Source organism: Silurus aristotelis (genome assembly GCF_946808225.1).
Source record: "Silurus aristotelis genome assembly, chromosome: 5".
In the NCBI taxonomy this organism is placed as follows: domain Eukaryota; kingdom Metazoa; phylum Chordata; class Actinopteri; order Siluriformes; family Siluridae; genus Silurus; species Silurus aristotelis.
Window position 1 is genome coordinate 24,668,086 of NC_139578.1, and position 19,423 is coordinate 24,687,508.

The following is a 19,423-nucleotide window of genomic DNA, read 5'->3' on the forward strand; positions in this document are numbered from 1 at the left end:
CTTGGGTTTTGCTCTATTCCAAATGTAATAATGTCAGTTTTTATAGTCCTTGTCAATTTCATGCGATTTTAAAAATACCCCAAAAGACGCAATCACCTTCCTTTAATAATGAAAGGACAGAGGGAAGCAGGACTTATATAACATCACTGTATCTGTCAGCACAACTCACAAGCTTCTTGTACATTGTTTAAAAATATTCTACCATAGTGGCTAAGGTATTTGACTTTGGATCCAAAGGTTGTGAGTTCAAATCCCAGCTCCACCCAGCAGCTACTCTTGGGCCCCTGAGCAAGGCTCTTCACCGCTTAGCTGCTCAGATGTTTGAATGCACCATAAATGTAAACGTTCAGAAAATGCATTGTGTGAGAGTTTACATGATCAAACTGTGGAATGTGCTGACTCTGCTAATGATTCCTCTGACAGGTCATTTGTGACGGCTTTCACACATATACATCATTACAGCAAAGCTTTTCCCCAAGCCAAACAGACACATTCCTGTGTGTATGTCATTATTGCTCATCAGTCTATTGTTGCCATCTTACACACACCCACACATCAGCCAGGTGCATTCCTCACCCAGCATCAGTGTCCCATTGTGGCCTGTAGCTCCCAGGCGTCACTGTGATTCTGGGAAAGAGATTTGTCCATGTGAGAAGCTCTGACTCATTTTACAGAAGGCTTTAACTGTAAAGCCGTGCCTTTGTCCTGTTGGAATGCACTGTAAGGGGAATACACAGCGCTGATATGTGAGCATGGGTTTTGCAAAAAAACACCCCGTGAGATCAAAGTTATTTAATATAGATTCTGCGTATTTGTGTGTGTGTGTACGCACAGGTTACGTTAAGTCCATAATGGGTCGGCGCCGTTTCCTCCCTCATATCCATTCAACAGATTGGAGCATCCGGAACCAGGCCGAGAGACAAGCAGTCAACTTTGTAGTGCAAGGTAGTGTGGCATTGTGCAGGTGGTCCTTAGCTTCATTATTAATAAACCGTTACCCTCTGCCATAAACTGTAAAGGTCATGATGAGACAGGCCTGAGATAAACCATAGTCAGAATTGGCTTCATCCAGTTTTCCAGCACTGGAACATTACAGTAAAAAGGTTTTGTGATTTCGATCAGGTTGAAACTGGAGAACTTCAGTGATTGTTTTTTTTTTTTATATTATCATGTTTCATCCCCTATAGAGGAAAGTATTGGAAGCACACACTTGTATAGAATGTCTTTGTATTCTGTAGCATAACATTTCCCTTTCACTGCAGTAAAGAGGCCCAAACCCGTTTCAGCAAGACCGTGTAGGTGTGCAGAAAACCAACCCAGAAATACCTGGTTTGTCAGTGGAAGGTTATCTGCACACCTACACTGTAATGCTGAAATGCTCCCAGTTTGTGTTTTGTTTTTTCAGAAATGTAAACACTTTAATTTCCTGGTCTGAGAGAGCATGAACAACATGGTCCCAGTTTTCATTTGGACATTTTAAATCGCTGGAATAAATAAACTGTCGCAATATCACTGCGTATAAACTCTCCTGCCAATGTTCTGAATGTGTGCCTTAGCTAACCGGAAACGTCCAAGGACCAAAGACGTCACTTACATGAACGAATTGTTGTTGAAATAGTGTATATGCAGCTGTTAGTTTATATTGTCTATTATAATGAAACTACTGAGGTTGGGATTTTTAGCTAAAAGGAACACATTCATATGATGCCTGTAACAGTAATAATTATTTGGATTTGTTTTTTATTATGATCATTTTAAAGTGTAAATCTACAGGAATCGTGGCCATCAGAACCAAATTTGTGTGTGCATGCATGTGTGTGTGTGTGATAAATCAGGTTCTGCTGCGGACCTCTGTAAAATGGCCATGATACACATCTGCTCACTTGTAGCCTCTTCCACCACTCTCACTGCCAGGTATGTCCAACTCCAAAATTCAGCAAGTCCACTCTTTATATCTGCTCATTATTCAACTGACCATCCAGTCCCATCTCTAGCATCTGTCTCGAATCTATCGTTTTATATACACGTGTCCAGAGGGTCAACTGCTCAGTCTGCCCTGTGTGTGTTTGGAGGCCTTTCACATTTCATTCTGTATCTTTATGGCCATCTCTAAATTGCATTTTTTGCCCAATAGAGAATGCTTTTCTGATTTCTGCTTATCTTTCCCTTTGACACGTCAGTGGATTGGTGTATTATTATTTTTCCCATATTACTTCTTTACCATCCTCAGACTCTGTTAAGAAGGAGATAGAAATCTAAGCTGTAACCCACAGGGATGTTCTTTTAGAAATGCACTCTGCCCACTGATCTAATAATACCTTTGGTTGCAATCTAGAGTGTAGCCAGAAGTTACAAACCACTTACTGTATATCTTACATAGACTGCACATGTTTTATTTAATTTTATCTTTGTTTCATGGTACATCCTGTTGTCTTAAAGGTTCACTAAGTAGCATGTGATAAAGATACGAGTTCCCTTTAAGGTTTAAATCTTTTGGAATAGACATGTAGCTATTTACAGTCATTCACTGAAAGAAATACATTGAATACATCCCGAATATTCTACATGCGCTCAGGCTGCTGGCTCAGATCCATGATGAACTACTGTTTGAGGTGGAGGACTCGCAGGTGGAAGACTTTGCAGGTTAACAAAACACACTCCTGTGACTCTTAACAGTTTTGCTGAAACCATTTATGTTTATGAGAATGTGTCTGTACTTTGAAACAGTGTTGGTGAAGGAAACAATGGAGTCTCTTCAGCATATCAGCTGTCTTGGAGTTAGTCTTTCAGTGAGTAATCCAAATAGTAGAAATGTACATTGTACACCACGTCAACACTGCAATCATAATGTATAATATACACAATTCTACGAATACATTTTTTTTTACCTCCACATGGGTTTGATATGTTGTATTCTTATAGGTGATGGCTAATGCTTGGGTTTTTCAGAATTTTTTTTAATCTGAAAGGCTTCATTCATTGTGAGGTCCATAAGATACATTTAGGTGTGTGATCAGTACACAATCAATGATCTCATTAATTAGAAACATTTCTGATGGTTTTGATTAAACTGCAAGAAATGTATTTAAAAAGGAAATCCTCTAGAACCTAAAAAGCCGAGTAAGAGTTACTGAAATGTAGCTTATTATTTTATAGGGGAAAATGAAATGTAGCAGGAAAGCTGTCTGGATCACTCTCAGCACAGCATGAGCTTTCATACAGTTAATAATAACAATATTTACTATTAACTGTACAAACAAAACTCAGACATGCAGTAACTAAACCACCGCATACACTCACATGTGGGGAGACTGGTCTTAAAGATTTCTCTATTTGATGTCTAAATGTCTTGGAATGTGTTGGCTGAGGAGTTCATTAACATACTAATGTTCACGAATAATTGCTTGCAGCAACCATTCATTAATCAGTCAATGATCCAACAATTTATTGCCTCATTAACTACAGAGGTGTGTGTGTGTGTGTGTGTGTGTGTGTGTGTGTGTGTGTGTGTGTGTGTGTGTGTGTGTGTGTGTGTGTACACAGGCCTGTTGGTAGATCAATACAGACTGCAGTAAACAGTGATTAGTAAACACTAGGCTGTTGATCTGACCTGGATGTCTGTATGCTTCTATATTCAGGTTCCTCTGAAGGTCTCTGTCTCTACAGGACGATCGTGGGGATCCATGTGTGAAGTCAATTTCGCCCATGCTGCTACCTCACACACCTCAGTTTGAGCCTGCTTTGAGGTTTCCCAGTGCCAGTGTGTGCTTCTCTGCTCAGCTCTCTGCCTCTTGATCTTTTTTCCGAATCGCTGACTGCCTCGTTGTCTCTCATTTTCATTGGCTCATTTATTTTTTTTTTTTGTCCTTTTTTTAATTTCCCTGCCCTTCTCATTTCTTTTCTCCTTCTCTAGGTCTTTCTCTGAGCTGAAAACCCATCACCATGGTAACTGGGCTGCTGCAGCTCCCGCTTCTTTTTCCTCGCTTGCTGTATCTGGGGGCAACCGTAGGCGCCTAGACTGGATCGCGCCAGTTTGTGTCTTTCTCTTCTTTTAGGCGTTTCACCAAAACTCGTTCCATTTGTGTTCTGCACTCTGGTTTCTGCCAATCTCTTGTCCAGTTTCTTATGTTAACATTAAGCTGTTCATTAAGCTTTCGGCCTCATCACAAATGTAGCTCTTTTCTTACAGATTTTAGAAGTTATTAAAGGTATTATTGGTTATATTTAAACATCACATTCTGATCCCTCTTTCACTGCGGCTTCTTGATAATTACAGTACTGATTTTATTACCGCAATAGAAGAGGAAAGCAAGAGCACAGATTAGCACTGTGATGTGCATGTATAAAATCAGGAAAGTGTATACTGCATACACACACACACACACACACAGACCTGAAGGCCAAGCATTTAGTCTCAGTTTCCCAGTCTGGAAAAAGGTGTTGTGTCCCTGAAGTCACTTCCCCTTAAGAGCCCTTAATCATACACACAGACATGCACCTGCATTTCAATTACATGATTATAAAAACATGAAATGTATGAATTCATTAACAAATGTCGACATGACTATTCACTTCCTGACTATTCACTTCGATCTGAATATATTCAAAGCTTTAAAAAAAAGTTTAGTTTTGATATTAGGTTTGAGGAAAATAAGTGAAAAAAAAAAGCACAGAAGCAATTACAAGTCAATTGGTTTAATTAATACAATATTTACAGCCATTTCTTTTGTAATGCAGGATCTCCTTTCTTTACATCTTTACAATGCTCCTATTTGTTAAGCCAAAAAAAAATAATACGTTACAGCAGTTGGAAAGGAAAGAACACATTAAAATGAAAGAACATCTAAAGGAACTGAGGCATCTTTATAATGACAAACCCTGAAGGATCCAGGTGATCACTGCAGCCACAGAGATTTTCAGCACGGCCTTTGCCCTTCACATGCTTATACCAGCTATTCTACACCCCCACCCCCCTTCTTCTTTTTTTTTTACTCCTAATTTGGCCTGTTCATTGGCATATTTAACTTTCAAGCACACAAATCCATCCCTCTGTTTCAGGTGACCCGCTTCCTTGAGTGCTTGCATATAATTTTATCTGCTGTGCTTTATGTGGGCTTGTTTCCATAGTGACAGTCAGCAAAGAAGTGGACCAAAAAGAAAGGACACCACAGGTTTTCCTGTGCCGATGTATAAAGAGGATTTTCTAGCATTCCCTGACAATCAGCAGCACAGGTACGAGAAACTGTTTGAAGCACCACTCAAACTACAGGGAATAAAAAAAAATTCTATTTTCCTCACACTGGAAGATTTTCACTGTTAACTATGAGGGAATGATCTTATAAAATGCTGGAATTTATCTTTACTTTGCTACAGCAGTACCAGTTTACTGCAAACATCGAAGGCCTGAATATGTTGGGTACTGAGGAGATGTCCTTCACTCTGAAAGCTGTTCTTACTTCCATGTGTGCTGTTGGGTTTTTTTTTTTTTTTTTTTTTCTTCTTCTTTTTTGAGGAATACAATTGTGTCTCAGTTTGCAGGTCAATGTGTTTGTAAACATCCAAAGATATCATTTCTGTTATAAAAGGATCAGAAAATATCCCTATTTACACTAAATTACACTTTACAATATACATTTAACAAAATGCTTAAAAAAAAAGTAAATAAAAAAAAGTCCTCGTTCTTAAGAAAAGTCGTTCTTCTCAGTGTGAAAATGTGCATCATTTGGTTAACAGGTTGCTACTCTTCAACATTCTTCAAAAAGTTCCCTTCTCTGTAGTTTGCTGAAAGAGACTTTTTTGTTGTGGTTGTTGTTGTTGTTGTTGTTGAGATTTTGTTGACCAAACAGAGATAAGAACCTGGAACAGCTTTCAGAGTGGGTGTGGCATCACTCATGTACAGTGGGCTTGAGTGGTCACTTCTTTCCACGGGCTGCCAGAATGTACAACACGTTATATGCATCGTCATTCATCTTCACATTTATAAAAACATTAATCACAATAGTTAAGAAAAGAAAAAAACAGTTCAGAGTCATGCCCCATAATCTCTTACCCTGCCAGTGGTAATGCTCACAATCAGCACAGCATTAGGGCTAGAAAACAAATGCAGCATTTTTACTTTTGAATTCTTTACTTTTAGCTTTTTCGAGTGTGCATTTTATTGCTCGGGTAAATGGCACGAGGACTTGATCTCCAAAAGATTTCTGAATGTTAAGAAACGAAAAAAAGAAAAAAGAAAATAAAGAAATAAAATGCAGCAAAAACCCCCTTTGGCAAATTCAGCCTCATGAAAAAAGGTTTCTCGTGAATAAATTTTTTATCATACATTTGCATATGGTACATACTTGCTATTAGCAAAAAAATAAAAAATAAAATAAAAAGAGCAGTAAATAGAACATCAAAATAAATTCAGAAAAATAAAAAATACAATTTGTTACAAGTGCTTCTGCATCCTTGGCACCTCCAGCCACAATCAAGAGAGTGCTTTTAACCAGAAGAGTAAATTGGGATGTAAGAAGGGGATCCAGTCTTAGCTTGTACCAAAGTTCCATCAAGGGAGCCGAACTGTGAAAGCAAGGCACTCAAGGCTTTCTTCCACTATAAATCCCCCTCGTCTTCTTAAAAGTGGAACATTCCTGTAGCAGCCATCTTCTCATGCAGGTCGCAGGTCTTCTGAATGCTTTGCATCATCAGTCATTTTCAGACACTGGATATTTATGTACAAAAGACACACTTGAATGCTGAAAGGATGGGGGAGAGGGTCGGGAAGGTTGAGTCGCTCATAAAAGTTTCACTGTTCCGATTAGCAGAAATAATCCTTTTTTTGAGCATTTTAAAACGAACATCTGTGATTACTGTAACTGATAATGAACTCGAGGAATTCCCCATGCTTTTTCCCGAAAGCCTTGAACAACGAGAGCTTTCATTTTATCCTCCCAACCTTGATCTATCACAGCCGTCAGTGTCATAATTCTTGAATCTTAGCAGCATGCTTACATTTTCATCCAAATACATGTCATGTTGAATTGACTTTTCTGCTTGTGCAAAGCTCAATAACACACCAAAATTGGTTGCACTTGTAACACGTGCTATCATATGGCAGACAGACCAGCAGTAAAGCAGTATTTAGTGTTATTCAGCCCGGATCTGTCCAGAAGCGTATACATTACAGCTTGCCTTTTTTACATTCAATCATCCGTAATCAGCCAACATCCACCTTAGACATGTACTGAACAAAAACACTGTTAACTCACAGACAAACTGACATGTGTGCAGTAATGTCAACATCTACATAGCCTGTGTAGGTGAGTGTGGGATTCAGCTTCAGCTAAAGCCAATTATCTCTCAAAATTACATGCTGATATTTACATTTTTGCAAGGAAGCTTCATGGAAACTTTATTTAGTTCATTTTTTCGAATTTGGAATCAAGACTGATCGAATCTTTGGCTTCTCCCGTTAGGGGTCGCCACAGCGGACCATCCGCATGTTTGATTTGGCACGTTTTTTTTGGATGCCCTTCCTAACGCAACCCTCCCCATTTATCCGGGCTTGGGACCGGCACTAAGGCTTGTGCAACCTTAGTGGCTGGGGTTGGTTCCCTGACCGGGGATTGAACCCGAGCCGCAGGGGTGAGAGCGCCGCATCCTAACCACTAGACCACCAGGGGACCAATCAAGACTGATCGAATATACTTCGAATATACTTATTAACATAAGCGCTCCGTTATTGGTTTAGCTCTGTATCGACACCTTCACCTACAGATGGCGTCATTACATGCCTAATTTGTGCATGCAGATTCTTTCGAAACAGTTTTATCCACTTATCCCACACAAGTACATTTTCATTTTGTTTTTAGGTTGTTCGAGTTAAAGCAATCCTAACACTGGTGCTAACACTCAATATTTAATGCATCTGATATGTATACTGTCCTAAATAAGTGAGTAGTCAGGCAGCTCTGCCATTCATTTGGTGTTTTAGGTTCAGCAAGTGAGTTGTTCTGGTGTTAACAGTGAAGAACTCTTTAAATGGCATGTAATATAATAAGTAATGCTGCATTTAGCTGGGTGTTTTTTGGACACTTTTTTTTTCTTACAGTAAACTGGATACTTATCACCCCAGTAGTAAAAGGTAAAAACAAATGTAAAATGTTTGTTATACAAATAACATTAATCGAAAACAAAACTTTAACTCCACTGTTAAGACATCAATTTGATAAGATTGTGTTTTCTTAAACATTTTTCATTCATGTTTCATGCAAAACAGTAGTTTCTTTTAACAAAGACACATTGTTATATGTTCAGCTAAAAAAGAAGCTTGTTCTACGTATTATTATTTTTTTAAACAGAGTTACATCATTTCCAGGGCAGGCACTGTACGTACAAACCAGGTACAGAGGCATGCCACATATTTGCATTGCTTTTGCATTCTACTTTTGGCAGCTGTGATGTCATGGCAGCAAGTAAGTGGGTACGTTTCTTACGCCATACCCTCGACATTTTTCGCTATCAATCCGTCATCTTTACTTGAGTTGCTTGAGCGAATGTTTAGTGCTGCTACTATAACATCACAGAGGGGTTTTTAGGAGTACAAGCTCGAATGGAGATAAAAGCAGCGCAACAAGGCTCAGTGGCACATGCAGAGATGGGGTGGGGGCTGAACGAGTGCTGTTAGGGTATGGGAGGGTCTGGCCCAGGGCTGCAGTCAGTTTCGTGGATGGGTAAAATCAAGTCAAGGAAAATTGGCAAGGGCCAAGGTTGTGGTTTTTTTTTTGTTTTTTTTTTTTGTTTTTTTTTTTGCGTTACGTTAGTTGTAATCACATTTAGTTTTGTTAACTTTATACAAGAATATTTCACAAGTGAGGCTCGTTGTGGCTTTTATCTCTCCCATTGCTGGTACTTTCATAGGAGAATAGATATGGTGAGAGATTTTTAGTTATATCTGTCATAGATATGTAACAAATGTTTCACATTTACATAATCTATACTTATGTAAAATATAAAGGTTTATATATCGCAAATTCGCACAGTCCATTTGTCATCCAAATTTGTGCTCAGATTTGTGTCTGATCAACCAAGTTTCAACCAATGCAGCGATCAGATGCATATTACATGTATTAATTCTGCAAAAAAATCAATTAGCATTGTTGTCAACTTGGAAGTGATCAGTTTGTTTTCCAATCGAATTTGACTGACTGCAAATTAATATCATGGTCCAATTAATTCCAATTGTATTAGGTGGGTATTTGAATCATGTTAAAGACCCAATAATATAGATCTTGTACAGCAATACAATCTGTGCAATATCTCAACTGTTCCAGCAACACAAAAGGAAAGATTGAGAGATTGGCCTGTTATTTAAAACAAAACAAAAACCCAGTACGAGTAGAGGGAAAATATCAGTGTGTATCACCTCTCATATATATCACCTCTCCCTTATGGTAAAATCACCACTCTTGAGTTAAATTGTACATGATTAACAGTAGGAGTTAATTGACTTAGGGCTAACGTCACTAATTATTTCTCTTCTTGTTCTTAATACATAGAAAAACCTGCTGTGCTTTAGTCAATATCATTTGTTTGACTGCTAGAGTTACTTGCATTTCCATTTTAAAGAGTTCAAGACCTGCATTTGTGTACGTTTACCAGAGTGGTATGACATTGGAGAGAGGAGTATAACTGTATCCACTCTCCTTTCCTCTGCACACCCCCCTTATTCATTCTGCTATCTTTGAGAAAAAGATCAGATCAGCCCTTACAAGAGATTTAAAGGAGAGTCTGACAGACCGACCTATTGCCTCGGTTTGTTGTGTGGCATTTTCAACTTGTCATAACCATCGATTTTATCGTTACTTTTTCTATATAAACGAATTGGGAGGTTCAGTTGATATTGATAAAAAGTTAAGAAAATAAATTAATAAATGTTAATAGAAAAAAAAAAAACATAACGGTTAAGGAATTAATAGAAATAGTGATAGAAATAACATTTGTGATAAAAAAAAAATATATATGATATTAAGGTTTAAGAGGTGAATTGGGTTTTGGTGATTTAAGGGTTGGTCGGCGTTCATACTCTCACTCGCTTTCTTACGTCCGCCCACGCTTCCATTCACTCTCACACACTCTCACTCTTCGTTGAGCTGTAGCCGGTAGCGGCTGTAGCGGATCTGGAAGAAGAGCCTTTCCGTCAGTGAGCGGCTCATTCCAGGGAGAATGTAGTTCTCAGTCTCTCCCACCTTTTGAAAACCCAATGATTCATAGAGCTTGTGGGCGGCCATCTTGACTGCTGTCGTCCCCAGAACCACGGCTGAGTAGTTGTTAAGCATAGCGAACTCTAGAACCCGTCGTCCTAGCAGCTTGGCAATGCCTTTTCCGCGGAAACGAGAGTCCACAGACATGCGACGCAGTTCTACCGTGTTGTCGTCTTCTCGTCCCTGTGCTGCGACGATGCCCACCACCTGACTGTCCAGCACCGCCACCCAGAAACAAGAACCTGCACAAACACAACACAACAAAAGATCTCAGCATGTGTCTGACTGCATGACGAGATATACAAAAAGAAATGTAACTAAAGACTGTAGCTACAAGCTGTGCTGTATAGTTCATTTATATTATAATGGAATTCAAAGAACGTTACACATGCAAGAGATTGTAACCTAAACTTATTTGAAATATAAATGCAATGAGGAAACTATTTCCAAACATGGTGTAAATCTGTTACATAATGTAGCTGGAAGACGGATATTTTAACTATAAACAGTAATAAGTGATTTCTGTATAAAACACAGACCTGGCATTTAAACACAAAACGTTTTTTAGGCAAAAATTATTTCTCCTCATTATAAGCGGCTTTTTGCATGGCTTGTGACAATCCAGGTGGTAATTCACACGATTGTATTATGTATTTGGCCTTTAACTGGGCCAAGACAGTTTCCTAAACCCCCATAGGCTTGGCTTCTCTGGCAATTCCTTTTAAGTGCACTGTTTTCAATATTCTACCAGGAGACGATAGAACAAAAAAAGAAGAGTTTCTTTTTGCTCACAGAATTGGAATCTACCAGATCTTATATACTGTATATATACAGATAGACTTATAAAGAACATATTCATTTTTATCACCATATTATCTGTGAAAAGCTGCTTTGAGACAATGTTTATTGTTAAAAGCGCTTTACAAATAACAATGAATTGGATGGATGGATGGATGGATGGATGGATGGATGGATGGGTGGATGGATGGATGGATGGATGGATGGATGGATGGATGGATGGATAGATAGATAGATAGATAGATAGATAGATAGATAGATAGATAGATAGATAGATAGATAGATAGATAGATAGATAGATAGATAGATAGATAGATAGATAGATAGACAGACAGACAGACAGATAGATAGATAGATAGATAGATAGATAGATAGATAGATAGATAGATAGATAGATAGATAGATAGATTACTAAACATTTTATAGAAGGTTTACAGTCTAATTTGAGGCACTAATCATTTGAACAGATTTTGACAGCCTTCCAAATCTTTCACTCCGACTCCACATGTAAACCTAATCCAATTCATGGGGGTCTAATTGAATCTAAGTGAGACATTTGTATTGCAGATGATGTCAGTATAACTGTTTAAAGCTCGATTATTTTTTTTAGCTTTAGAACCAAGAGAAAGGTTTTGGCTTCATTTCTTTCTGTATCTGTTTTTAATGGTTTTCCCCCTTTGGTTCATAATAAAACTGAACCTGTGCCTTTCAAAGTAAATCACACATGCTCATGCTTTGATAAAGGGTTCTTGTGCTAAAGGGTTAAATCTCTCTTAAGCTTGCTAAGCTGTGGATTAAGCAAATATTCCAATTATGTTGGCTTCTGTTTAAAAATAAAATGGAAAGAAAAATCCTTTATTACATCACCTCCCTTCTATAAAAAAACAGGGGAACCAAATGTCTTTGCAAACATCATTATGAAAATCTGGTATCTTACTAGTGGCACCTCTGGCACCAGATTTTCAAATTCAGCGTTATTGAAAACAAAGAAAAAAAAAGCTGTCAGTAATCAGTCATTTATAAATAAAACCACAGTACATTCAGTGTGTCAGACTCAGGGGACTAAATTAGTAAAAAAACTACATGTGCAGATGCACTGAGACCCAGCTGTTTCTATTATGTGTGTGTCCAGCTCCAGATCTCAGAGTCCAGGGATTAAACCAGACAGGAGGTGCTGAACATGCCTGTCACCGCAGTGATAAAAGAGACCTGCGTGTCAGCTTTAAAACAGTGTCTGCCATCTGCTTCAAGCGAATCCATGCCAAGAAAATCATAAGTATGAGCTAAGTGTTTATCTGGAGCTGCTACCATGCATTTATTTATTGGGTACATGCTAAGGCTTAAAACGCACATGTAGTAGTTGAAAGAGTTGCAGAAAAGATCGAGCGACAAGCGATTGGAATGTCACTAATGAAGTCAAGATCTTACTGGAACTCGAACGGAGAGAGTGAAACTGATACCATGTATCCGGTGTGTGTGTGTGTGTGGGCAGCAGGTGTAGGACTTAGAAGCCATGCGGTATGAATGTGTATGAAGCACGAGACATACTGTGTGCTGTTTTGGTGGGGGGGGGGGGGGGGGGGTTCGCATTATTCACATCTGCTTGACATTTTCCAAAACAATTTTCCTAAAAAATTTTCAGTATAATGCAGATCTAGAATTTCTTTTACAAATATCGTTTTCTGAGAGAAAAAAAAATCTTTGGATATTTATTTGTAAGGTGCATCACTGACAGTCTGAAACAGAGCATACGTAACTTTCTTACTAATTACTGCTGTGTATTGTAATGTAAACTCTGCATACTGCAACATGCTGCATCTCTGCAGTCTTTCAGGCCCCTCCCTCAGGTCCCTGGGTGCAGCGTGTGTGTGTGTGTGTGTGTGTGTGTGTGTGTGTGTGTGTGTGTGTGTGTGTTAGTATGGTTTAGACTGTCACGTTTGCTCGGACTGGGCCAAATCAGCGCTTTCACGTTGTCAAACGAAACACCCACAATTACATATGGCCTAATGCATACAGCAGTGTGTCAGACGCAACCATACACCTTTCTACATCAGTGTTATTAGCACATAGATGGATACAACTTAACTTGTATATATAAGCCATTACCGTTATGATTTTATTCGTCCATCTTATTACACACACATTATCATTTCCCCTCGTGATCTAATTCTCTGCATTTCTCTCATTGCAAACACCCACCTGAACAAACACACCCTTCCAGTGAGAGTCATAGTTCCAAAAACTCTTCCAATAGTATCTGTGCACTATATCTTGTATTACATTTTTTCCTGTTGAACATATACCTACATGAACACACACGTGCTATCGCAAAGCCTCCGACCAGCTGTATTTATTTGTCAAGCCAATCTGTCAACTACGACCACAGATGCTTTTTCAGTAGTATTTTAATTAAAGCTGGATTACCAGGAAAAAAAGAGAGAGACACACATTTTCATCTTTTGTGTGTCCCTGAATGCAAACCCCAATCACACAAACTGTATTTTCCTTCGGATGTGTGTGACAGTAGCCTTGAGGGGAGGCTGTTCCCAAAATCAAGAGCCTACTCCACCTACTCTATGGGTCATGACCTGTCATTAAGATATATTGAACCGTATTATATTAGATATGTTAAAGGCGTATTAGTTTGTTACTGTGCAGTAATCGAGTAATAAAATTTTACTTTTTATTTTTCTTTAAATACCAAAAACACAATATGGAGTGCATAAATAATAATAAATCATCTACCGGTTCTTTCAGGATTTAACACTAATGGCAGGCTCCACTACATTCCACAGCTTTGGTACCTTCTTGTCTTGCCTGAAGGGTCAACGGAAGCAGACGATTCTGCACAATATCTAGAATTTGTTTCGTGTGGGAATGACTTCACTATTTGTTTGGGGCCCCAAATATTTTCAAAAATCTATCATGGGAGATGTGGCTTCTATATTTATTAATATCATTATTCCTTATTAATAATTATCTCATTATTATGACACTGCTGTAGACATTGCTGTGTTCTATTTAATAGGCTAACAGTGTTAGTGTAACTGTGTTCTTAAATGCTCTTCTATTATCTGGACAGAATGATCCTTTGTGCCCCATGAACTACCAGATTAGCTCTCTGTAAAACTAATCAAAGGGAACTGAAAAGAAATGGAAAGCTGCAACATTAAAGGAACCACTCACTCCCTCTCCCACTCTGTCTTCCACTCCCACTCCCTCTCCCTCTCTGTCTCCCACTCCCACTCCCTCTCCCTCTCTGAGCATGACAGATAATTCGGTTAGTCCTGCACCACAGCCACAGCTTGTAAAAGAGATGGAGAGACCGAGGCTTCCACATTAACAAAGAGAGATGGAGACAGTCAGAGAGAGCGAGGTCCCCCTGGGAGATCTCTTTGTCTGCATGCTGCCAGTATGCAAAACCATTTCACAGCTTCTCATCTATTCCTTCCCCCATCTCCTGACCCAACACTCAATTCCCTTCCTCCTTATATCCGTGCTAAAATAGGAAACCTGTACCAAGCTGATATTCTAAGGAGAACGATCAGGTGGTATTCTAAAGGGGAGAAAATACAACAGCCTCAGTTTTTGCTGCTTTTCTCTGAAGTCAAAACTACTCTGAACTACCTGATTTAAAATCTGCTGTGGATTATACATTCAGGCTGGGGGGGTGTACAAGTCAGTAGAGACCACTGAGAACAAAAGGATGGACATTATAGACTTCACTGGTGACCGCTGCAGGAAGTGCACTGATGTGCCATGTGTGAGACTGAAACTGGGGCTGTGAATGCTGATTTCCCCAGCAGGGGATGTTTGTGTGATCACTCTTACACTGGTAGACATACTGAAATAGAAAGGATTGAAAAAAAACGACTGCTTTAAAGAAACCCCGCTGATATGCATGAGCACCCCCCCATACACCCACCGCTTCCTTTCGTTATGAACACAGGGACACTTAACCTTTAGGAAAAAATTAGGTTATTTCCCTTGTCCGTGTACAAACGACCCCGACGAGATTAAAGTATCGATCGTATAGATTATGCAGGGACTGGATGATGTATGTCACGGGCCACCTGACCTGACTCAGCCTCTAGTGATTCACCGTGAGCGCTGACACACAGTGTTCTGTTTGAGCTGCCGTGTACACTTTCTGATTAGTAACTGAACAGCAATTTATCAGTGTAGCACGAGGGGAAAATGATCGACACTGGTCCATCTACTGGATGACTTGCGATTTAGACATCAACATAATGACAGGCAACGATGAACTTGCAAAAAAATCTGCACAGGAACAGTTACCTCGCAATTCTGATCTTCTCCATGAGCATAGGCTAGCACTATTATTACCTCTGTTTTTTTTCGAAACTATTATAGTAACGTGAATCATCGTAGCCGTGTAATGATTTGGAATGAACGCAGAAATCAGGGCAATTACTCTAGAAATTTAATCAGTTCTGAAACTATGGTCAAAAATACAAAGTACTGAATTTAACACTGTGACCGTCTGGTAATTATTATTATTTTTTTATTAATTCTTTGACACATGTAGCAGGAACCAGTCCTGTCATGCTTGGTGCTATGCGGCAATAAAGAAGCAATTTTCCCCCCCTCTCACTATCAGTGAGCGGTGAGTCCGGTCCAACTGCTGCATATTTAATAAGTCCATTGCATTAAAGCAGCACTGCAGTCAATTAATCCATACTGAACTGCGAAAGAGGAGAATCTTCTGTCCTGTAGCTGCTAAAATGGTTGTAGATCGAGTCTGGAGGGATTTTGTAGTTTTGAGCGCCTGCACTGTGTGGCGAAAGACAAGGACTAAAAGTGAGATGCACTAGTGTCACTGCTTGTGTATCATTCATGCTCAGATGTGGGAACCGGGTTAAAGATTAGGGGGGGGGGGGGGGGGGGAAACCAGGAATGGGATCCTGATGCATGCAACAAATATGTCATGCAGTGGATGGGTTGTGCTTTCATGCAGGCCAGTGGTCAGATAATAAATGGGTTAAGCAGGTCAATATTTGGGAAAATGACTACAGCATTCATTCCTTCATTCTTAGTAACTGCTTGGTCACAGTTCAGGTGGTTTAAATGAGGTTGTTATTAGTTTCTATTTTGGCCAACAAACCTTTAGATTTGATATTAGAGAGCTCTTTGTTTGATGGTATAATTCGGATTTGTTTGAAGTCAGTGCTGCATGGTATTTTTGGTGTAATTATTGTGTGAGGAAAAACATGAGGTATTTGTTAACAACCTTGTACTTGTTTTTGTTTTATGAGCGGGTGCTCCCCTTACCTGTGGGCTTCATGTAGTATTCCTCTATATCAGCCATATCTGTGTGGAGTGCGCAGTCCAAGTAGTTGAGGATGACTTGTCTGCTATAGTAATAGCGCGCTCCCATTAGAATGAAAGGTGTGCAGCATGTCAGCGTGACAGATTTGGTCATAACAAAGCACATTACTATGGAGAAATGGAAAAAAATAAACGTCACCTGTCAGAAAAGAGAACCACAAAGTTTGAATTCTGGAAGAGAAGAGACACACACACACACACACACACACACACACACACACACACACACACACACACACACAAAGACACAACAGGAAAGCAAATGGAGTCCACATTTTTATCAGTATATAAACAGTTGTCCTGACTGGAGAAAAGAAACAGTGGGGGGTGTCAAAGTATTCCAGCAGTGCTAATGTGATTTCCATGGGCGGAACATCTGCACTGGTGTGGGTGCAGCTGTACACGTGTGTGCTTTGAACGCACGAGGGCGCCCTTCTGGGAGCATGCACAGTGCACCATACTGGGTGTGCATAACTACAACCCAGACCACATGCTGCCTTAGTCAGCAGTGACAACACAACTCTTCAGGACGCTTCTCTAGTGGAGCAGGATGCCGTCCGAGACGCGGGACAGCGCATGGGTTTTTATGTCGTGAGAAACTCGTTCTTACAGTTACTCTGAACTACTCACCGAAAAAAAACACACACACCCCAGACTACAAATACAGCCTCATTGTGCACTGTTCTTCCTGAGAAGAGCAGATCTGACCAGTTCATCTTTAAACCTAAGTGTGTATTTACTTTTTTTTTTGTGTTTGTCTCCATCTAACAGATCTTTCTCTGTTACTGTGGAAGTCTCAGACTCCACTTGATGTTTTCTTGCCTCTGCAGCGATAATCCTATTTTAACTTTGATCATCTGGTACAGCAAGGTAATCTAAAACCCATTTCAGATACAAAGTACCATTAACTATAACATAATACTTCAATTGGTACTTCCTTTCATACTTTAAACGTACCATAAACTCTCATTGTACTGCTTATTACCTTCACCTTTCTGGTTTAAAGGTGAAGACTAGAGGTTTAAACCCGTGTCTGCCTGAGGGCACCACTCCAGTCACGAGGAAATGTGCAGTTTTTTTCTGCAACTCATAGATACACACTACAGGGAAGCTGAGTTCAGCAATGATACAGTGCCCCTGGAGCAGAAAGTGTTAAGGGCCATGCTCAAGGGCCCAACAGTGGCTGGAACCCCTAAACATCTGATCAGTAAGCATGAGATTTAACATCTGAATCTCCTATAAGTTCCATGTAGTTTATTTCTAACACGGTTTGTAGAAGGCATTTAGGTAGCTTGGGAAACACGGTTTTTATAAGTGTGCATGTGTGTGATTGTGTGTGTGCGGAAAGAAAAAACGGAAATACTTTGCCCTATATAAATAAGGCATGTGGGCTAATTTGCGGCCAGGTTTTATTTGATTTCTCATATTGCACTATCGAATGCAGTGAAAAAGAACAAGTATTAGGCGGATTTTGCGCTAAATAATAAATGAAGAGTGGATCTCAAACACAGTAACTCTAGACTTCCGCTGCAGCAGCGGCAAGATTCATTCATTCATTCATTCTCTCAGTGCGCGCGCTGCTCCTCTACAGGCTTCTTTGTGTGCTGATGGCCGGCGCTGTTCACCCTCAGTCAAGTGTTCTGCACATTTCTGATCTTTGTAATAATACGTGCTGTAAGTGAATAAGTGCCCCGGTTCCTCCTCTTACCTGTGAGCACGGCGTAAATGAACTGGGTGTGTGGCTGGTGTTTGAGACCGCGGAAGGCCGTGTTGGGTATCCGCTCCATGATGCCTTCGTTGAAGATGCGGCGCACCTCCGCCTTATCGCCGCGCTCGAACTCGCGGATTAAAACCCCCTCCCCTCTCGCGTCTTTGCGCTCGAACGCGTCGGAGGGCGACGTCCACATCTGCGCCGAGGACACGATCTTGTTCCCAGCTATGGCGTCGGGGTCGTCCGCAACTATTTTAGTCTCGCAAACCATTTTGGGAGACGAACAATGCATGCAAATAGCCTCGGGTGAAATAAAATCTGGGAGAATATGGTCAAAAACAATAAAGACGACGAAATAATAGAAACAATTGTGCGCGTTTCTCGGGGTGTGGAATGAAACAAAAAAAGAAGACAAAAATGTGGTGCGGTGAAACCCTGAACTCCCTCACGACCGAAGAGATGCCGGCGAAGTGCACGAGCTCTTTATAGCGGGTTGTGCCGGCGCATTCAGGTTCCGGGGTGGGCGTGGCCTCCTCCAGCTGCTGATTGGGCGAAGAATACGTTCTCATACCCACACTTCCATACCCCATTATCTTATACCCACACTTCCATACCCCATTATCTTATACCCACACTTCCATACCCCATTATCTTATACCCACACTTCCATACCCCATTATCTTATACCCACACTTTCATACCCTGATATCTCATACCCCATTATCTTATACCCACACTTCCATACCCCATTATCTTATACCCACACTTCCATACCCCATTATCTTATACCCACACTTCCATACCCCATTATCTTATACCCACACTTCCATACCCCATTATCTTATACCCACACTTCCATACCCTGATATCTCATACCCCATTATCTTATACCCACACTTCCATACCCCATTATCTTATACCCACACTTTCATACCCTGATATCTCATACCCCATTATCTTATACCCACACTTCCATACCCCATTATCTTATACCCACACTTTCATACCCTGATATCTCATACCCCATTATCTTATACCCCACACTTCCATACCCCATTATCTTATACCCACACTTCCATACCCCATTATCTTATACCCACACTTTCATACCCTGATATCTCATACCCCATTATCTTATACCCACACTTTCATACCCCATTATCTTATACACACACTTTCATACCCTGATATCTTATACCCACACTTGCATACCCTGATATCTCATACCCCATTATCTCATACCCCACACTTCCATACCCCATTATCTTATACCCACACTTTCATACCCTGATATCTTATACCCACACTTGCATACCCTGAT

General features: G+C 40.1%; 2 protein-coding genes and 1 long non-coding RNA gene across 8 annotated transcripts in view; 2 read left to right on the plus strand and 1 right to left on the minus strand.

Moving 5' to 3' along the window:
- poln (polymerase (DNA directed) nu) overlaps positions 1-4,329 on the plus strand; it is a gene marked incomplete at its 5' end in the record, with an annotated part of 56,567 nt that extends 52,238 nt beyond the window's left edge. For 3 of the 6 annotated variants that reach the window (XM_083541409.1, XM_083541411.1, XM_083541412.1), the window contains 5 exons: positions 835-945; positions 1,836-1,914; positions 2,576-2,643; positions 2,728-2,789; positions 3,639-3,868. In XM_083541409.1, coding sequence (XP_083397535.1) covers positions 835-945; positions 1,836-1,914; positions 2,576-2,643; positions 2,728-2,789; positions 3,639-3,734 — 416 coding nt within the window. In that variant the 3' untranslated portion in view covers positions 3,735-3,868. Of the gene's footprint in view, positions 1-834; positions 946-1,835; positions 1,915-2,520; positions 2,644-2,727; positions 2,790-3,638; positions 3,869-3,913 lie in introns of those variants that run through there. The other 3 variants (XM_083541410.1, XR_014533642.1, XR_014533643.1) reach the window with 3 other exon arrangements.
- Positions 4,330-7,063: 2,734 nt separating this feature from the next.
- Positions 7,064-18,639, minus strand: nat8l (N-acetyltransferase 8-like). Its single transcript, XM_083541546.1, has 3 exons — positions 18,100-18,639; positions 16,335-16,499; positions 7,064-10,486 (listed from the first exon to the last, which is right to left on the minus strand). The coding sequence occupies exons 1-3, from the start codon at positions 18,392-18,394 to the stop codon at positions 10,119-10,121; spliced, it is 828 nt and encodes a 275-aa protein (XP_083397672.1). The 5' UTR covers positions 18,395-18,639; the 3' UTR covers positions 7,064-10,118.
- Positions 8,751-13,477, plus strand: LOC310726235. The gene is made up of 2 exons (XR_014533663.1): positions 8,751-11,221; positions 11,442-13,477. It is a non-coding gene; the product is annotated as an uncharacterized lncRNA (long non-coding RNA).
- Positions 18,640-19,423: the final 784 nt, after the last annotated feature.